The sequence below is a fragment of the Ixodes scapularis genome, unplaced genomic scaffold (assembly GCF_016920785.2).
Source record: "Ixodes scapularis isolate PalLabHiFi unplaced genomic scaffold, ASM1692078v2 PGA_scaffold8__174_contigs__length_109621045, whole genome shotgun sequence".
NCBI lineage: Eukaryota > Metazoa > Arthropoda > Arachnida > Ixodida > Ixodidae > Ixodes > Ixodes scapularis.
Genome location: NW_024609883.1, coordinates 31,843,319 through 31,863,859, shown reverse-complemented (window position 1 = coordinate 31,863,859; position 20,541 = coordinate 31,843,319). Strand labels below are relative to the sequence as shown.

The 20,541-nt window shown below is 45.2% G+C and overlaps 2 protein-coding genes across 4 annotated transcripts in view; both read left to right on the top strand.

Annotated features, from left to right (window-relative positions):
• LOC120842246 (neurocalcin homolog) overlaps positions 1–20,541 on the top strand; it is a 60,972-nt gene that overhangs the window by 25,701 nt on the left and 14,730 nt on the right. The gene's annotated exons all lie outside the window — the stretch shown is intronic.
• Positions 9,811–19,919, top strand: LOC120842245 (neuronal calcium sensor 2). Of its 2 annotated transcripts, none has more exons than XM_040213274.2 (4): positions 9,811–10,024; positions 14,607–14,745; positions 17,076–17,348; positions 18,658–19,919. In XM_040213274.2, the coding sequence occupies exons 2-4, from the start codon at positions 14,632–14,634 to the stop codon at positions 18,847–18,849; spliced, it is 579 nt and encodes a 192-aa protein (XP_040069208.1). In that variant the 5' UTR covers positions 9,811–10,024; positions 14,607–14,631; the 3' UTR covers positions 18,850–19,919. The 2 variants fall into 2 exon arrangements, with proteins under 2 accessions (XP_040069208.1, XP_040069209.1); XM_040213275.2 differs by lacking the exon at positions 9,811–10,024 and adding an exon at positions 10,920–11,175.

Genomic DNA, 20,541 nt, shown 5'->3' with positions numbered 1-20,541 from the left:
GGCGTCGTCGTTTAGCGACGGCATAGTAAAAGATTCCAGCTTCTCGAGGAGCATTACTAATTTACCCCTTTATGTGGATGATCCAGGTATATGTAGGTGAATTTTAGGTTATATGTATGGCATCTTATCAAGACGTACACGTTCCAAACGCCGAAAGCATCGCTTTTCCTCCGACAACCACATCTCGTAAGAACTACTTCGCGCCGCGTATGAACAGTGCGCGAAAGTTGCTTTTTTTTCTTGAGGTGAAAACGGGTATAGATGTACACATTCTATAGATGTACACAAACCTCCAAGTACCGTCCTTGCAGGTGGAAATTCATGCTTCTTTCTGTTTGTTGGGCCTACCAATGTCTGCCTTTATGCTACGCGGTTCCGAGGCAGCCGAAACGCTTAGAAAGATGGCGGACCTTTCCCTCGAGAGATATCTCATTCTTTTGTAAACTACATTGCGAGTCAGCGCGGTCGGCGGCCAGGAAAAAGCAAATATGGCACGAAACGACGAAACACGATCGGTATGTCAAGTTTTGACAAGTGCGCGAATTCTGCGCTAGATAGCGCTACTTTCCAACCAAACACTTGTGGCGCAATTTTCTTCTTTTTTTTCTTTTTTTAAAGGGGGGGGGGGGGGGGGGGCGGACGGACGGACGGACGGACGGACGAGTGCAGAAAATTTCTTTGAGCTCCCCTGATACGAAAGGGAAAAAGCCGCAACACCGTCATTATCAGTATAGGTGGCGCAAAATTCCGCCTTATCTTAAGGCTTTAGCCATATGCATCAACTCCGTCCAACTTGTCCCACGTAGGATTTGGCGAGTACCGTCGGTGTTTCGGGCAGTTTTCGCGCGAATTCAAGATGGTGAGGTAACCAATGCGACGAAAAAGGTCGGACCGGTTACGTCATCCTTGTGATTTGAGGTTTCCTAATCATAAAGTGAGATCCTTGTCGTTTTTCGTCAGATTAGTTCTAGAGGTGCCAAGTACAAACAATCGTGATCGCTTTGCGCGATGGCTCCCTCGGTTTTCTTTTTTCGTTTCTTTTTTCTTCTTTTTTTTTTTTTTTTCACTTTAGGTGGGTGGGGCTTTATTATAGCGTTTCAGATAATTGGGAGGGTCCGTAACCGTGCGGCAGTCCTCCTAGGCTAGCTTCGTTAGAGAGATCCCTTGGGGCTCGCGTCGAGGCACGACGCGATCCCCATGCCAAGCAGTATACCGAATATCGTCCGAACCCAAGCCGAGCTCTGACGCAGTGCGCGTCCAATCCGCGAGCGGCGTTGCGGTGTCGTCATCTTGGGGTACCGGCGTTTGCGTCACCGCTGGGGCCCGCGATTCTCGACTGACTACGTGACCCTGCTTCCATTGACGTCACATCAGCTGCCGTTGTACTTACGGTGGGCTAGAAGGGGAGATGTGTCGATCGTACGGGCGAAAACGGTCCCGAACGAGAAAAAAAAAAATGCGTACGAAAGTGGGCAGGTCGAGCGTTTTGTATTGTTCAGCCGTAAATGGGAATACGACCCCTTATATTGTGTTTACAGAGTATGTATTTTGCCTTCTATCTTTCATCATTAAGAACCCAATTTTTAAAGAATTAACTAATCTTTGCCGTTTTGGCGCTGCTGCTAGCTCACTGATGGTAACGCGGTAAGCGGCAAGGAAGCGTGAGACCGCTCTCGGCCGCTGAGAACAGCGAGAGACCGTCACACCTTTCCTTCTAGCCCACCATATTGTAGTGGTCTTGCTTCTGAGCGCGTGCCTTCAAGTAGAAATGACCACCAGCATGGTGCGACAACTTTTGTCGCGAAAGCAACAGGTTTGGAGGAGTCGCCTCCAGACCGAATTTCGCGACTTGTCGCCGAGTCGTCCGGCGGCTGAACCAATCAGCGGCGCCTCCGGAGTGACGAGAGGTGTGCCTCGCGTTCTGTTTATATCCGGTCCGCTTTGGAATGTGCTCATTCGATGCGTCAGGTTGTGTTTGCTACTTCTTCGCCTGAGTGAAATGCAACAGGACGTCTGTGGTGTTTTATTTATTTATTTATATACTTGAAATACTGCCAACCCTTGAGGGTTATTGCAGGAGGGGAGGCGGTAATATTTACAAAGATACACGAAAGGTTATACATTGAATAATTCTAATTGCACTACTACTGTACGGAGAAAAAGGAAACCCAACCTCTCGTCAGAAAACCAGTGCATCAATTTTTCTTCAATGTTTCTTTGTGCTAACTCCATACACCTAGGTAACATGTCCGAGTGATGTCTTCTACGTCACGTGATGGAGGCGAGTGCTAGGCGCGGTTCGGGCGCAAGTCCCAGTCGACGGCCGCCCTCGTTCCAGCACACGCTCAAAATATGTGCCCAGACAATGCCAGGCTCGATTAACTGGCGCAGCCGCTACTAGATGGCGCGAGCCGCCGCCCGACTTAAAGGGGTTCAGCCGTACCCAGCCACGGTCCGTTGTCCTGTGCGTCCCTATAAACGCGAACTGGCCAACGACACGACGTCGACCTCTCGTCGCGTACCACCCCGTGGTGGTCTGGGTCGCCAGGTCGTATATGCGACGTGGGTGGGGGTGTCGGCCTTATTCAGCGCGTGATCTGGCAACAGGAGACCGGGGTCACGCCCCCTCCTCCGTGACGGCGACTCGCTCATTTGGCTGATGGCCCGTCCTCGCTCGTCACGTGCCTCATTGATCCGAGGGAGAGGAGGAGCGCGGAGACAATGGGGGGAAGCAGAATTATAGGGAGGAAAAGATGGAGTGGGCGCTCTGTTCCTTTTTCTTCTTTTTCCTGCCCCCCAAAAAACTGTGCGCTTTTTTTTTTGTGTGTGTGTGTTTGTGTGTTTCTATTGGTGTGTCTTTACTCGTATGCACCTCAAGAACAGTAGAAAAAAAAAGTTCAGTTCCTCGCGCAGGTTAGTAATTTCCCCCTCCATGTGGTGATTAAAGATATATGTAGGTGCATGTAAGATTGATTTTGTTATTTTATTAAGACGTACACGTGCGAACGCCAAAAGTGTCGCTTCTTCCTACGACAACCTTTGCGAAACGCATAATTTCTTCTTTCTTTCTTTTTTTCTTTCTTTTTATGTGACAACGGGTATTGTTTTGGTAACTCGGTCAGGTGACCGGTGGCCTTTATGGCGACTTCTGGAATATTTATCTGGCTACGATACATGGGTAAATTACTTATAAAATGTAATTTAATTACAATTATTTTGCTACAAAAGTAGTTTAAGCACAATTGGAATTGCTACTGCTTAAAAAGTAGTGCATTACAACTAAAAATATTTTTTGAGAAGTAATGCAATTACTTTATAATTACTTATTTCTCAGCGCGATCCAACTTGGGCGATGTAACTTTAAACGAATTGCTTAGAATACAACTCGTTTGCTCATTCCTTGCCTAAATGTTTCAGGGGGCTTAAGCATCGCTGTATTGTACTTATTTTTATGAATTGTGTTAAATGAATGATAGAACTTCACTACTTGGAGTAAGGAAGTCTTGCATTCTCAAATTTTCAATATATAATAAGAAATTGGTTAATATAGTCGAAGACGCCAGATCGCTAAAGTTAAATTGGGTTGACACACTTGTTCGCCAGGTAAATAAAAATGCGACAATATCTCAATATTTTAGGTGTTAATATAAAACTACAATCCACGCGCGCTAATAAGACCGCGTTTACCTGGAAACGTTTCATGTTGTAAATTATTTACATCCAGTTCAAATTATAATGGCTCAGAAATATATAAGCACCGAATCGGGTCTCCCGAATTGACGATATTCACTGGAGCAGGGTCGGTCTCCAAAAATGCCTTTGCAAATAATGTCCGAAGTAAAACTAACAATAATTAAACTTGAAAATTGATACAAATAAATAAATATGCGACAGTACTGTAAGCCATAATAACCCTGAGACTTCCAGCATGGGCGAAAACATTGTTTTGCCGTCGCCACGCCCGTAGAAGACATATTTAGGATATAAGCGTAACCGTCATACATTATCGTTTTGCCTCCCCCTTATTTTGTTACTAGTTACAGGTTGAAACGTTTTAGTATTTTTTCGTCGCCCATACCGGATACGCCTATTAGTTGGCTGGGGTCGAGAGTACAGAGGAACGGGGCGTAAAAACTGGCAAAGAAAGAAAAATACTTGGAGGACACTTAAAGGGGCCCTGCAATCATATTTAGGCGTCTCCCTTTCTTGTGGTTTCCAGGTCTCTTGGGGTTCGGGCAAGCCAGCGGGCACGGAGAGAGTAACTAAATATCAGTGCGTCATATTTTAACCGGACGATGCGGAAACCTCCTCCACCTACGAGGGCGACCCGCGTTGGCGAAAGCGCGCAATATCTGACGTCTTTGGTCCTGGGCTTACTACTGGTCAGAACTGCCAATATCTTTTTTTTTAGTCGAGATACAAAATATAAGTGTCGCGAACCGTTTCAAATATGTACGAAAGTAGTTTTTGTTCGTTATATGAGATCAGAAAAGAAACAAATGCAGTTTATAAAGTACGGAAACAAGAAATGACCCGTCGACATACCCACCACCAAGCGGCGGAAAAAACTGCGCAAACTAGAAAGGGCTAGTGCGATGAGGCGCCGACGAACGGCGTGCGTAGAAAGGTCCCGGGTGTACGCGGCGGCGCTGCGGTCGAGGATCCGACTGGTTCCGAGCGTTCCCAAGGCTTTCGGCGCCGGCTTTGCTGGCGATTTTGCCATTTGGCGGTATGGCAGCGCGAAGTGGCTCCCTTTCTGAACTGATATTTACCCCGTGTTTGCTGTCGTTTGTGGCCAATGAAGTGTCATGCCGAATTAGTGTTTAATCGTGCTGCAAATGCAATGCGAGCCGCCCCGACCGTCCGCTTCATACAGCCTATCCAACACGTGCTTTAGTGGCGCCCTCTCGAGCCGTCGACACGGAGTGCGGCAGCTGTGAGCGCTCGATGAGCTCACTATCCCTCCTCTAGTTCACGGCCGCTCAAGCCAGGACCTACTACGTCATGAAGGAGGTTATTTTTTGCTTGTTTTTGTAATTCTAATTTGCCTATAACTTTTAAACTAAAGCGAAATTTGAGAAAAGAAAAGTTTCATTATGGGTGTACGTTCAGTGCGCTCAGGATCGGTGCAAATTAAAAATCAGTCAAAAAGTTGTTGCAGGGCCCCTTTAAGCTTCACCTGTAAAAGTTGAACGCGATAGCGTTATCGGGCCCCGTTCGGATCGCCTTCTCATTCGCCGTGCAAGCGTGCCTTGCATGACCTAGTCAGTACCGTGCCTGACCAGCACCTCCTAGAGAAGGCCATGGCGCAACTACGTAAGAAAATATATGGTATCGACGTGAAAAAAAAAAAAAAAAGTTTCTAGTCAAGCGGCGCGGTGGTGTTCGTGCGCGTTTATCCGACCCTAATATACGTTTTAAAAGCGCAGTCTTGTACAATTTAATATTTATATATATAATATAAACGTAATATACAACGCGTTACCAAGGTTGAGAGTACCAAATTTATATTTATGAGTATCCCCGTAACCGCGGAACTACGTGCAGTTCCGCAGCTCCCCAAACTTTTCGAATGGAACGGCTCCGATGCGACATCTTCCCTCATACGGGCTCCGATTCTGGTGAATTTACGTTGTGTGTGAGCTGCTGACTGTCTGGAAAGGTACACTGAGACATTTCGGAAGGGAAGGGAACCGAAAAAAATCCAGTCATCGCCGCAGGGAGCGCACACGAGCAAGAGATGGGTCGACAACGTTAAGCCTTTCGTCACCGCTGCTCTCGCGTGTGGTACTTTCGAGACTTGTTTCCTTCCCGTCGTATTTCTGTCGTCCCCGCAATTTCGTGTAGTCTTTTTTGTGTTCGCTTCATACTACGGCATTTACGTGGATTCGTGGAACAAGTCTTGGCTACGGTTTGAGTGACATGTGTGACAACTAGCCGACGATGACTCTGGTCGATTATCGATAGACCACTCTCTGGACAGAGAGAGACTTCTTGGAGTTCGTGTTCAAATGTTTTCATCACGGATATTGTGGGACGTATCGGGCTTTCTTGGTCGTGTAGGAGGCACGCAAAGTGCTGCAATCGTTTTTTTTAAAATTAATTTTGTGATAGAGTGGAATCTCGTTCTTTCTTTATCCGTGTGCAGCTTGCGTCGACATGTGTAAATATGCGTGGTAATCTAGTTTTCACTGGAAGGTGAAAAACAAGTTTGTGGGATTATTGGAAGTGCGTTGTTTGTGGTTATGTGGTTATTTATACTAATGTTATTTTATTGCCTTTACCGCGTTTATACTAGAATCTTAACTGTATTAAGGTATAATAGTAGTATTGTATACAAAATAAGTTATATTTTGTTCTAAGGCAGCTCGAGCCCATATGGCGAAGTAAATTAGTTGACTAAGTAGTAAGTTTAGTACCCCTGCCACACGGAAAAGTTAATATATTTTCATTAAATGATATGGGGACTTAATCAGCTCGCGGTCTCGAGTGAATATACGAGCGTCGCTAGCTGATTTGTCGGCCCCATCATTCGATCGAAATTACATTAATTTTGCCATATGGCTGGGGTATAATGCAAGAATTCAGTGACTGCACGCGATAACATCGCTTACATGATCGTTAGTGACACTTGTCGAGCCATGTCCGCGTTGACTACGTCTACCTGACTTTAACTGTGATCTGCTTAGCTGTGTCCAGTCACTGCGCGTCTCGCCGTTTTGTCGAAGTATTTCCGTATCAAATATGGATTCCTACGGCAATAATTGCATGACTTAAATGTTTTCGACTTAAAACAATCACATTTTTCTATAGGAGGTGTTCACTGGACGCCATATTTGAGAGCGATGTTTAGAGCGCATGCTCAGAACGAGCTCACATTAATAGCCTGCTTAGACCGGCAACCTTGATGGTGCTAAATGCACGCTCCAAAAGGACTACGGAAGCTCGCCGTTAGCACGCGCTCAGCAGCAGCGCACACGGATATGGCCGCCAGTGAATACTCCCTATCAGGGATGGGCAAAATACATGTAAATATGTATCGAAATACAAATACAAAATACTTCGTCAAAAATGTATTTAATTACAAATCTAATTACATTTCTAAAAAAGCGTTTAAGTACAAGATACGAATACAACCAAATGTATTTGGTCTCTTCCAAATACTTTTCCAAATACATTCCTCAAAAATCTGCGTCAGCGACTTCAAAGCACCTGCAACGGTTTTCTGGGTATCTCATTTTAATTTTGCATCGCACACTCGGGAGTTATTGTGCGAGGCTCTAGTAACGTAATAAAAATATAATCACAAAAAAAAAAAGGAAAATAAAAAAAAGAAATGTAATCAGCTTGGACGTAATAGGTGAAAAAAGTACAGAGCTTCAAGCAGCTTTTTTTGTCGATTACATTTTGGTATAGACCAACAAAGAGACGACCATGACGCGCAGCACTAGCTAGAGAATTTTTTATTGTTGCAACTTGCACCATTTACGAGAATCTGGACGACCCGCGCATTTAGAATGTCCCAGGCAAAAATATGGATGGAAATCAGGCTGGAAAGCATCACAAGTTGTCACAGGCACTTATTTAGCCAGTCTGCCTGTGAACGTCGGTTTCGTCGCACCTCTTGCCCTGGACTAGCACCGTAATCACAGTCACTAAACGCCTGTGCTTGATTGAGAGACACTGCATTCGGTGCAGAACGTAGTTTTCTTCCTGCTCTGGACAGTGACAATAAATTTGAGGGATGTATTTTCGCCCACAAAAGTGTATTTAATTACAATTGTATTTGAAATACCCACGTTTTAGAATTTAAATACACACGTCAAATACATTATCCAATTTGTAAATAAATACAAATGCAAAATACACAAAGTATTTGAAATACGTATGTCAAATACTTGTATTTGAAATACTGCCCATCCTTGCTCCCTATAGACGTGTTATACGCATACCTCGTGCCATTTCGTACCGATTATTTAGCGGTGTAATATTTTGGCCGTGCATTAGAATGTTTTCTAGACCCGTTGCTATGTACAGCTTTCAGTTTAGCTGGAAAGACACGCCTATGTGACTAAAAGCGCGTTACGACGGTCGATCCACGCGCGTGGCTTCGCTTCGACGCGCGCGCCCGCGATGGCCTTCCTTTGCGACGTCACGAGAAGAGCACTACGGCCTTCCTCTCTAAGAGGTGTTGGCCTGGCTGGCAGCCGTAGGGTTGTGCGTTCGAATCCCGCCTAAACATTTTTGATTTTTTTAAGGCAATTCAATTACTTTATAAAGTGAAAACATTTGAGCCATGCGGCGCCACTTTTAATTCGCATTACATGTCATGCTTTAATCCCTTTCATTCCACGCGTGACATCACGTGAGCGTTGTGGATCGCTTGAAATTCCCCCGCGAGGTCATGTGGCTGTGACGTCATGGATTTTCGCGTCACGCCACCGACGCCGGCTTTTCTCCGACACGAGCTCCCTAACGCTATCGCGTAAAAAAACTTCAGAGCCAATAAAAGTTCCCAACCTCAGTTCAAAGCTGAAGGTGATCTTTTTTTTTTCTTTTTAGTTAATATTTTGGTGTGTGTGCACTCCTGTTTTCTGCTCGCATCTCAGACGGCGCTACGCGGTGCCTTTGAGGTAGGCCCCATGACCCGTTTTCGCCCAAAATCGGGCGCAAACTTGTTTTATTTTCTGCATAGTAGAAACATCCCGAGGCTGGGAAAAAGGAAGGACGGACAAACGCAGAGGTCTCAATGACCCCTGAGCTTGTCCGTCCTTTCTTTTTGCTAGTCTCGGGGTGTTTTTACCATGGTAAGGAGGTACCACCAGCTCGTTTGCGCCCTACCCTTCTGTCCCAATTTCCCATTTAAATTTTCAGAAACATAACTTTTGACAGAAATAACGGTTAGTTCTGCAACTTTGGCATCCGTTTTGGACTGCTAGCGATACATTTGGGCAGGCAATATGCGTTCGTCAAAACGTCGTTTATTTTTGCGAAAAAAAAAAAAAAAGTGTGTGTGTGTGTGTGGAGGGGGGGGGGGGGGGGGGCACGTTGTATTTTTGAAGTAAAATGTGAAGAAGCTTCCTACATCCACGGCGCCAATAGTGCCCCTGAGTGTATATGTGGCCCTGGGTGGGTGTCATTCAGTTACCGTTCAATAGACCTCCTGCATTTGGACTTCGTTCGATAATTGTCACGCGACAATTATCGAACGATATAAGTGTAACATTCTAACGTTTGTAGTTGGAATTCTTACTTTTTTGATTAGTTTCGTTGCTCATTGCAGGTTCGCGTCAATCTCGGGGGGAAAAAATCGATTAATTGCTATCGTACGGCGAACTACGACGTTGCCAAGCTCCAAAATGCTAGCTCAGATCGATTTTTGAGACGCTTCCATTTCACGGCGTGGAGAGTGGAACATTTCGTTCCGAATTGTTGATGTGGAGTCAGGAAAGAGGAGAGAGAAAGCAGATTTGCTTTAAAATCAATGTACGTTTTTGTTATTTTCCCCGGATGATAATTGGAGCCATTTTTCGCCTCCCGTGAGCGTTGGGTCGCCTGCTATCGCGTCGTCTTCTGCTGCGGCAATTTTACAAGCGCCATTTCTCGGCACATCTGTTTCCTGGTTTGAGATCGTTTCCTCGGGAGAAACTCGCCTCTGCGGAGAGGCATAAAAACGTTTTTGCTCGTTTACTTGATCTCTAAAAGAAAAGAAAGAATTTCCCGATGTCGATCGAACGTCGCCTCAGATCTGATTTCGTTTTTGCCGCGCGATCTGTAGTTTGAAGGCGTACCGCGCTGTGGCAGCACATATGCTATCCCGCCGTTCCTCGCGCGTGGCGACTTCGCAGACGACGCACGGGAGCAACGTCTGCTCTTTTGGACCGCCCGGTTGAGTTCCGTCTCCTCCATTTTAACATTCTTTGCGTAGACAGCAGAGTCTGGCGCTTATCAACAAACTTATTCTCAAGTTCTGCCGCGGATTGCCCTTGTTATCAGCCTAAAACTTCGCTCTCGTCCGACGAAGGTGAGCAACGACTTTGTTTCTCGGCGGTTCCGAAGTTCCCGAGTGAATTACTTGGGCGTTGACGCTTTGGTGGGCTCGCCTCACCTGTTGCGCCATTCTACGGGAGGAAATGACTGTTTTTTACGTTCCTGAATCATTCATAACCCGCGCACGGTGGTGTGCAGCGGTGAAACACGTGGTCAGTGTTCGTTAAAAGTTTTGAACGTTTGGTTTTCAAATTTCGAGTTTTTCTCACTCCATTTCTTCACTAGCTTCAACACCTCTTTTCTTTTTTCTTCTCCCTTTTTAATTTAAATCGCGTACGGATACTGGACAAGATTTGGCACCTCGAGTGCGGGCTTTCTGCCCTTGGTGATACTTCATCGAAGGCAGGGCTTTGGCTGTCTTCGACGACAGCCCAAGCCCCTCCTTTGCAAGGCTACAAGCGCGTGCTAGAGGCGGGTCTTTTACCGAGTTCTGGAGCTAAAACCTGTTGTTCGCGTATTTTATAATTACTGACAGGAAGCTGGCGTTCAATGCGGGACCTCCTTTCCGTTCTTACGGTTTTCAAATTGCCGACACTATACTTTTAAAAAGTTGCGTTATTTATTTTATTTTTACGGTTTTTGCGACGATTTTTTAGCAGTCACGAACGTCGAAGTACTACGGGGCAAGGCAAACGAGAAAGAATCTAGCGAAGCACTCAGTGCCTTTCAGTCCTCTCGAGCCAGTGCACGCAACGCTCACGTGTCGGGGATGATAATGACATGTTGTCATTCGTGGCCGTCTTTCGGGTCGATTCGGGAGTCCTAGGACTTCGTTTCACCTTACGGCGGAGTGTGGCGGACGCCCAGCGCCTTCCCAACCAATGCAGCGTTGCGAACCTGTCACGTGGGTACGCGCTTCGCTGCGTGCCTGCAGTGGGTCTCGTGGCGCTCGCGCGGCATTGGGATTGCCTCCGACTGCACGTAGCGTTTGCGCTGCCGTTCATCGCGCGCAATCGCTGTGCTGTAGTCTGGAAGGTTGCGTGCGTGCGCCCCGATGTTTGCCCAGGCCAGGGGCTCTGTGTGTTTGTTTGTCGATCACTGACGTTGGACATACAGGCGCGATGTGCGTTGGTTTGATCTGCGCTGACTGGGCGGATCCGCCGATGCGACGGAGTTGTGTATCAGGTTGGGATCGTGACTTCCATTCTGTCACAAACGCGGGATAGTTTTCTTGCGCGTGTAAAGTCTGGCCTTGCTCTTGGGTCGATTCGATAGCTTCCTCTTTTGGTTCTGGTGTTTTATCTGTCTGAGCTGTTGACGTTGGCACGAGACTGTGGTCTGTGATCTGTGTGTTGATTATGGGTGTCCCTGACTTCCGGGGTTTATTTGCGATAAAATTGCGAAGGTGTTTTTGTCTTGTTTTTCGGGCTTATTTTTAACCGTGAATTCGGTGTTTATCTTGTGTTTGTTTTTTTCCCCCCTATCATGGATTATTGTTTGTTCTGTCCAGCTCGCCTGCAGCTTTGCATTAATTGCATTAACATCGCAGCGTTTATCGGATTTCTGTTTTTCAGTGATTTTACGTTCATCATACTATTAATGTTCTTATGGTTCTGGTCCTTCAAACTTTTGAAAGTGATATGATATACACACACAAACACATCAACACAGTGAAAGCCATTTAAATTGTGAGCAATATTTACAAGAAAGCGCTGCCAGGTGTGGCATGTATCATTATAAAAAGTCTTTATCCCTGTAAAAGGTCCTTTTATTATATCGTCAAATCTCTACACTGGAACACCAGCTAGCACAATCGCATGTTTACATTGACCCTTTGTCCTGAATAGAGGTTGGATCAACAAAGAAGGGGGACCCCCTCCCCCTTTTTGTTGATCTGTGGAGGCTGAGAGAATGTTCTCCCTTGTCACTGGTACAGAATATATATACAGGGTGTCTTTTTTTTTTATCCTTACAGATATGTTTAAAAAAAGCCGTAAAAGCTACATGTATGCGGTTTGTGCAGGTGGGCTATACAGCCAGGCGGACATTTGTGGGTGGCAAATATTTGCGTTAAGTCGGCTAATTAATTAAAATTTGTTAATTAACTTTTTAATGAGTGAAATTAGACATATGGTTCCAATTAGAAACTTTTAGAGCATCATTACAAACCACCAAATCGACTATTTATAGGATATAACGCCGGGGCAGCATTTTACGGCGTTCTGTAAAAACACTTTGTTTGGATGTGTTTCTAGATTTTGGTTTCTTATTAGAGCGCATCACCGCACCCGCAGTCCTGCTCCCCAGTGGCTGAGGCGCGCAGCACACAACTCCATGCTACGAGGGAGGCGAGGGGGTGGCTTTGCGCTGCGACCACCGGGGACCAGAACCGCGGACGCAAAGAGGCGCTCCGATAAGAAACCGAACTTTAGAAAGTGTCCAAATGAAGCATTTTTACAGAACGCCGTAAGATGCTGCCTCGGTGTTATATCCTTCTAAAAATAGTTGATTTAGTGGTTTTCAATGATGCTCAGCAGGTTTCTAATTGGAACCATGTCTATTTTTACCAATTAAAAAGTTGATTCACGAATTTTAATTAACTATACTTTGCGACAACTTTTCTTGGCAATGCAGTGTAAGGTACAGGCCCGCGTCCCCTCTCTCATTTTGAGTGTAAGAAAAGCTCTCCTCCTCCCCCATTTCCGGGAGAGGAGGAGAGCCCGCGCACACTCAAAATGGGAGAGGGGACGCGGGCCTGTACCTTCCACTGCATTGCCAAGAAAAGTTGTCGCAAAGTATAGCCGACTTACCGCAATGATTAGCCACCCACAGAATGTCCGCCTGGCCCAACCTGCACAAACCACAGTAATGTAGCTTTCACATTTTTTTTTTTTTTAACCAATCTGTAAGAATAACCAAAAAAACTTGTGTGTATATATATATATATATATATATATATATATATATATATATATATATATATATATATATATATATATACTTTTTTTGTAATTTTGTTTGGAATATTACGGCTTTTTAGCTAAATTTGAAGTGACAAATATATATCGGTGAGCGTTTTTTAAGAAAAACTTGTCGGTTTGTTAAATAAACACGGAACCCTAATTGTAGGCTGCTGCAATCATTTATGGAGCAACTTTTTTCAGTGTTTTTCTTGGTGGGACTTTCGTGAGGGACTTCATTTGCGAGTTTAGTCATTCTGGTGGCACAGAACCGAAAAATTATGTTTTATGTTTAGACAGCCAAGTCGTGGCACAGAACCGAAAAATTATGTTTTATGTTTAGACAGCCAAGTCGTGGCACAGAACCGAAAAATTGTGTTTTATGTTTAGACAGCCAAGTCGACCCCATTGACGTCTCGTGTCTCGACTGAAGACGAGAAATTTCGCCAGTGTGGTACCACTGCTAGCCTGGGGTCTTTAACATGCATCACACGGTAGTGACAGACGACTCCAACTCGGTGCAATGCTCCTCCAGATCGAAACGGGCAGGGGTGGGGATTGAAGCCAGGATCCCCTGGTCCTGCAGTGCAAGCTTTCGCTTCATGCATTCAGGGCTGCAGTTAATGCATTCTGCCACTGATCCCCCTGCACATAACCTTGAAAAAAACTATCAGAAATGTAGGGCATTTGCTCTGGCTGGTGCACTTTTGAGAAGGCAAGTGGCAAAGTACTGTAGTAAACTGCAATTGGGGCAAAAAAGGAAAAATGGTGGCCTTAGGCGTGAATTAATCAAGCGGTCTAATCAGATTCTTTTTGATTAGCACGTACAGGACTGGGGGAGGGAGGAGGCATTGTTCTGAGACACATTGGAGGTAATGAAATGCAGCTGCAAGCACGACACATTGTTCATATTGTGTACTTTGGAAGGTGTTGATGCGGCTCGTGTCAACGTCGTACTGTTGAAGTGATGAGAGGAAGGGGTGCATCTGGGGGTTTTTGCGTGGCTGTGGGCTATGTATAGCTTGACTGACTGGTTGCATCATACTCCTGGGATCAACAAACAGGTTGATTGGAAACCACTAGAAGGCAACATGCGAGACTGAGTTCATATTTGTTTTTGTTTTTTACTTAGTGTTTTGTTTAGGTATATAGCAGTAAGGGGGATTGAACCAGTAACTGTACTTTTGTGCACATTTCAATTGCATTTCCTTCTTTTTTTTAAATTATTTTTTAGTGTTACGATACTGTCGGCTTCTAGATAAAACGAGAGGTATGACTGCAAACTGTGGTTATTTTTGGAGGGTGGCTTACCATACTTGTGTGGTTGTACACGAAAGCAGATAGAATTTTTAACATGGGTAATTGCTAACATTAGTGTTGCTGGGCACCGACGTGCACACTTGAGTTTGGGACGCACATAAAATATCTTTCGGACAAACAAAACAATATCTTTAAGGGAATATGAGCTGGTGCGAAGTGTTGATACGTTTTAGTTTATCCTGTCTGTGGATGCACTCACACAGCGGAAGAGCTGAGTGTTTGGGGCAGTCTTGCTTCAACAAGCGATACACTGTCTTGACTCTGAGTGTGATGGTTGCCGTTGAATACAGCTTGTTGAAAGCTTGTCGTAACGAGTTCTTTGGTCTTCGTTTTCAGGGCGTAGACGTCCCATGTGTAAGCCATGGGCTGCTCTAGCACAAAGGCAGTGGAGTTGACCAGCGAAGACCTTGAGTTCCTCAAACGAAACACAGACTATGACGATGCCACCATCCGTGATTGGTATGCCGGCTTTAAGGTGGGTGCAGCGCTGAATGTCATTTGTCCGCCACAAAGTCCCGAAGCACATGCCACCCCCCCCCCCCCCCTTTTTTTTTTTTTTTTTTTTCTGTTCCTTTTGTTGTTTCAAACACTCACGAAGGTAGCCCAACCTTTGAAGTGTAATGTGGGCTGGGACGATTTGTGACAAGGATTGCAGTTTTGGTTTTTTTTTTGAGTGCTTGAAGTAAACGTTTCACATGTCTTGACATTTGTGATGTTGTTTCTTTAGCCTAGTGTGTGCTAACCACAATGAGAATTCAAGTTCAGCAATTCTAGGCTTTTTGGGTTGCACACGAAAAATTCTTTCCGACCAGTTTGCTTTCTGGGAAGGTGGCTTGTCTTTTTAAGTTTTTTTGGCTTTTTTTTTTTTTTTTTTTTTAATTTGAGTGCAGGCTTTTGTGATATAAAGTGTGCAGTTGAGTGTCTAGCATCTAGCATGTCCAGTACTGGCTGATAAAACTTGGGATTGTGGAGTATTTCTTCCTTGCTTTCAGAAGCTAAGGGGAATATTTTTAAAAGTTTGCTGTAATGTTGGAATTCTGTACTAATGGTGCGAAAAATCGGTGGAGCTTTGTTTTGTATGTGGTGTTTGCTGGTAGCAGAGCTAAAGGGCATGTGTCTCGTTGTGCTGTTCACATCATGCTATATAGATCTGAGTCATGAGCAGTGAACCAAGGAATTTGAGAGGTTTTAAATTTTTCGGATTAATCACATTGAGAAATCCAACAATTTTTTTAACTTTAGAATTCGTTAAGTTCAGAAAGTCTAGTGAACTTCGAACTATTAAAGACATGCTTATCTGACCTTACTTTAGCCTGGCAACGACCAAGCCAGCTAGCAATCCAGCGGTAGCGATGGCTTTGCCTTGAGCCATCAGAATTAACGAAAGGCGTTGTACGTAAAGACATGTTCAAATATTTAAAATAGAAAGTATAAATGAAACAAAAATATGTTTGAAACAGTTGAACTTTGATCTCCGTGTGGATTGAATACTTCAAAATTCACAACCTTAAACTTTAACGAAAAAAATGAAGTGTCCGTGACTGTAATTGTAACGTGGACTTCTCCAGCCTGTTGCAGGTTAAGAATGTGGAGTGTCTGTAACAAAGCCACAGTGGATATTATTGTACACAACATTACAATTTTCTCTGTAGTGGCAGCTTACGCTTGGTTTTAGAAAGTTCCCCACGCATGCCTTACGCAGGTCAAGGGAACATTATGCAGTCATATCTCGCTTATCTGATACTGGATGACAAAACATTTTTTAGTTTAACCAAATAATTTTGGCCTGAGTAAGTGTCCATGCTAGTTGCACGCAAAGATGAAAACGGGTGGGGGTTTAGTACGAATGATTCAATAATGCGTACATGCTACCTTACACTTCGTTGGATTAAAGCAGGGGTCTCCAAACCCTAGCCCGTGGGCCACATCTGGTCCATGGATGGCTGCAATATTTCAGATGGCGCCCGGCCCCGGGGTTCGGTGCTACAGGCGAAAAAATAAGAAGCACGTAACATAAAAAAAGGTGCTACAACACACATCAAAAGCACAAATGAAGTTATTGGAAAGAATGTGAAGAAACTTTATCAAAATGCGGGTGTTCTCACCGTATTATTTATTGTACACTGGTAATACCAGTACTAATATTTATAGTCCCTTGTTTTGTGTCTTTGTAACCACATTGAAATTCCCTTGCATTTTTATGTATGTTTTGCTTGGTTCACTGTGTCATAGCACTTGCATGTTCTCATCATCAGATGTACCATTATCTATGGTCTTCGGCCTGTGTGAATATGTTGAAGTTCCTATATGCTTTGATTTATACCATCTAGTTTTCCAGGTTACATTTAGTTTGTATTGTCATAATTAGCAACGTATTGAATTTAAAAATAATGTATTTTTTATGCAGGATTTATTTTTATGTTTGCTCTAGTTTAAATGCTAGTTTACGTTTATTTGTTTAGTATTTCTTCATAAGTATTTCCTTGTTTATTTTCCGGCTCTCGAGACAGCAACAGCTTCATTGTCCGGCCCCTTAACCAAAATGTCTGAACACCCCTGGGTTAAAGTAGTGCGGCAAAATCCGTTCTAGTTGCAGACAGGATGAAAACAAGGTTTCTGAATTGTCCCGCCTCTATTGCAAGCTTCCCACTCTCGATAACACGTTGACGTCTGGGGAGCTTTGAGCGTGCATGTGCAACGAAAGCATTGCGGCAGGCAACGAGTCATTGACGCACACATACTGCTTCCACATTCTGTTGGGGTCGAGTGACATTGGTTGTCCCCCCCCCTTCTGCCCGGGCGTAGCAAGACTGTCCGAGCGGCCGGCTGTCCCGTTCCAAGTTCCTGGAGATCTACAGCATGTTCTTCACGACGGGCAACCCGGAGAAGTTCTGCGACCACGTGTTCCGCACGTTTGACGCCGACAACAATGGCCACATCGACTTCAAGGAGTTCCTGCTGGCCATCGGCGTGACGGGCAGCCAGAGCTCGGAGGAGCGGCTCAAGTGGGCCTTCCGCATGTACGACATCAACGGCGATGGCAAGATAGACCGCAACGAGATGGTCAAGATCGTGCAGGTGGGTGCAGCCCGGATTTCGTGGACGGTTGTAGTGTGTCGTCGTCGGTTGAGTATTGGGCAGGAGATCGAACTATAGGGGGCGCTCTGACCCGTTTGTTTTCCCCACGCTCGGTGTTTACTCAACACAAGGCCTGTGCACATGCTGACAGGCCTTATGGGAATGTTCATGTCATCTCCTACAATAGAGCGCGGGGCACAGTTTAATGTAAAAAATACTAACAATCGACGAAGTGACGTTAAGTGCCGGATCTATCCTCGGAGAATGCGAGCTTGACCAACTTCGGCTTTTGTGCTGAGCTGGGACCGTGCATGCTGCATTGTTCATGCAGGCCGTAGTGGAAACAAAAGAGCCCCTCCTCCCCCTCACCGGAGAACACGAACTCCAGCCGAACGCTGACGCCGCGTTCGGTTATATCGGCCGAGTGCCGAGTCATTGTATTTGTTGTCCCCATCCGTGTAGTTCTAAAGTTAACCGCTTGGGGCGTCACGGTCTGTCCTCCTTCCCAATAGTGGGCTCAGGCACGTTGCAGGTCAAAAACAGCGAGACAAGCTTCTCTCTGATTCATAAGGAGCCGATCAGACATAGTCATACCGTCGTCTGCTAAAATTAGTGGCTATAGTCTGTTGCAGGCTAAGAATAGTGGGACAAGTTCCTTTTAGATTCGTGAGCAGCTGACCAGGCATCGACGCCAACTATTTTGTGCTAAGCAGTCAAGGCTCTCGTGGCATCCATATACTCCAACGCTGTCAAAGCTATATGCACAAGCGCATCTGCAGTCTTCTTCGCCTGAGAGCGCGTGCGATTGAGACGCTACATGAAGTTACGTGCCCTCGCAGGAGTGCTAAGCTCCAGCACCTCGGAAGCGGCGCTAGCTTTAACAACGTAGCAGAAAATACTAGCATTTTTTTTTTTTTTTATTGTTTTTTATAGGTACTTTGACCCAGGCACGTAGCCAGGATTTTGATTTGGAGGGGCGTCCTCCATGACAAAATGCTGTATGAGGGGAGGGGGGGAGAGGAGTTTTCGGCAAAATGGAAGATTTCAGGGGGGGGGGGCAAAGCAGCCACGTAGTTCGCTGGCTACGTGCCTGCTTTGACCCCATGAAACTGGTCATGTGACCAAAAAATCTTTCTTGAGGGGATTTTAGCCAAGGGAGTGATACCAGCATTCACTAGCAAACCACCCCAGGGGTGCCTTGAAATAGCATGGGGTGTCTTGAAACACCTTTAAGGGTGTCAGAAAACACCATCAAGGGTGTCATAAAGGACCATAAAAGGTTTTAACCATCGTGGTGGGGTGTGCGCAGGCTCTGTACGAGATGTTGGGTCCCGGAGCGGCCTCTGACGACGACACACCGGAACAGCGGACGCAGGCGGTGTTCTCCAAGATGGACACCGATGGAGACGGCAAGCTGACCCTCAAGGAGTTCTTGGACGGCTGCCTCCAGGATCGCAAGCTGGCAGGGCTACTCACGTCCAACACTACCCTTCAGAGATAGTGTCGCGCTTTCCTGGTTTGGTTTCCTCTTTCCTGTTGGACCTTAGCAACAGCTAGATGACAAGGCCAGAGGGCTGAATTTTCTAAAAAAAAAAAGCAGGTGGATTTTTCACGATTTCTGCGTTTGGCTGAGACCAGTTTTGAATTAGCGAGGACACGAGATTCAGTTAAAAGTTGGCGCAGCATTTGCTTTCAATCCGTGTACCGCGTTTGCCTCTTGAGGCAATGTAGAGAATTCAGCCCTCCGGCCTTGTTGACTGGGAGGGGTTGACTTTACCCACTTACTCTCGAGATTTGACTGCGTTGCTGTCAGTGGACCATTGGTCGTAAAATTCAGTCTCTTCGAAGTGCAAAAAGGAAGTTTTTTAAGTGTTGTGGAAAGTCGAGGTTTTTGGGGGGTAGGTAATTGAGGAAAGAAAGGAAATAAGTGGTGGTTTTGGAGAGATCGGAAAGATTTTTGGGCTTCGCTTAGGTATCGTTCGTTATATCTGGGAGGGATTTGACGACTGGGTCGCTGAAAGAAGTGTTGGGATTTGAATAGGGTGCATTAAGAAGCAAGGGAGACCAACCTGAATGGGCAGCAGGTTTCGTCCCTTGTTTTGTTGAGTGTCACAAAGATGTTGACTTCATTGTCAGATATTGTTAGTTATTAGTCTGTCCAGAAGTAGTCAGTAACCACATTGTAAATGTTTTGGTTGTGCCGTTCTTTGGTAATGCCTTTTGAATGAAAGCCAAAAAAGCCTAGTGTTTTAATTCTATACAATGTAGTTTACTTTCGTACAGAAACTGGCTGGAACTACCATTGTTGAGGAAAGTTTCTTGTATTTTCACATTGTGGGACCAGGACCAACTTGCGGTTGCTTGAGGGTTTTCGGTTCCCCTGTTTGGGAACCAAGTTACAGCACAGATATTTATTTTCATCGTGCCTCCGCCATGTTTCAGGTCGTGCGCAGGAATACTTGCTTCTTCCACATTGTGTCCGAGGGTTGGTCATTGTTACATGCTCTGTGTGCTTGGCCCAGATTTCAGTTGCCTCAGTGGTTTTTGAAATAAAATTGAATCAAACCTCAAGAGCTTTCGTTGTCTCGTCTTTTCAAGTGGCTTTGAAACGTGGAGCTTTGCTTAGAAATAAAAACAGTCGCCGTCTGCAACCTTCATCTCTCAAGGAAACTTTTAGAAATTAAAAACCACACAGTCTAAAAATAAGCTTTTTTTCGTCCTATAATGAAAACTTTGGAAGGTTATTTTGGTTGAGAATTTTGGAAGCTTTCGAGAATCTACTCATACGCACGCTTTCTCCCTACCCGCATACAGCAAGTACTGAAATTGCTTGAATGAGGTATGATAGGTATGACCAGGTCCTGAATTGGTTGTACTGGCGAAGACTATGAAGGGGCTTCAGTGGAAGTGTGCCGTTTCCCCAATGTTTTCCTCTCTGTCGTACTGCTCAGTGATACTGACATTCCTGCCTGCCTCCTCCCCTGTTGCCTGATGTGGTGGGTGTTCCCCTTCACCTTGAACAATTGACAAAAGGGGCACCTGCATGGAAAGTTGGGAACCACGCCTTCTAGCAAATTCTCTTGATCTGGTTCTTTTTCCCAGTCGACCTAAGCAGCAACGGTTTGTGGAAAGTCTAAACATCAATTGTGGCCTTGATTTTTAGCAGCAGGGCATTAGAAGCTATCGCAAGCGT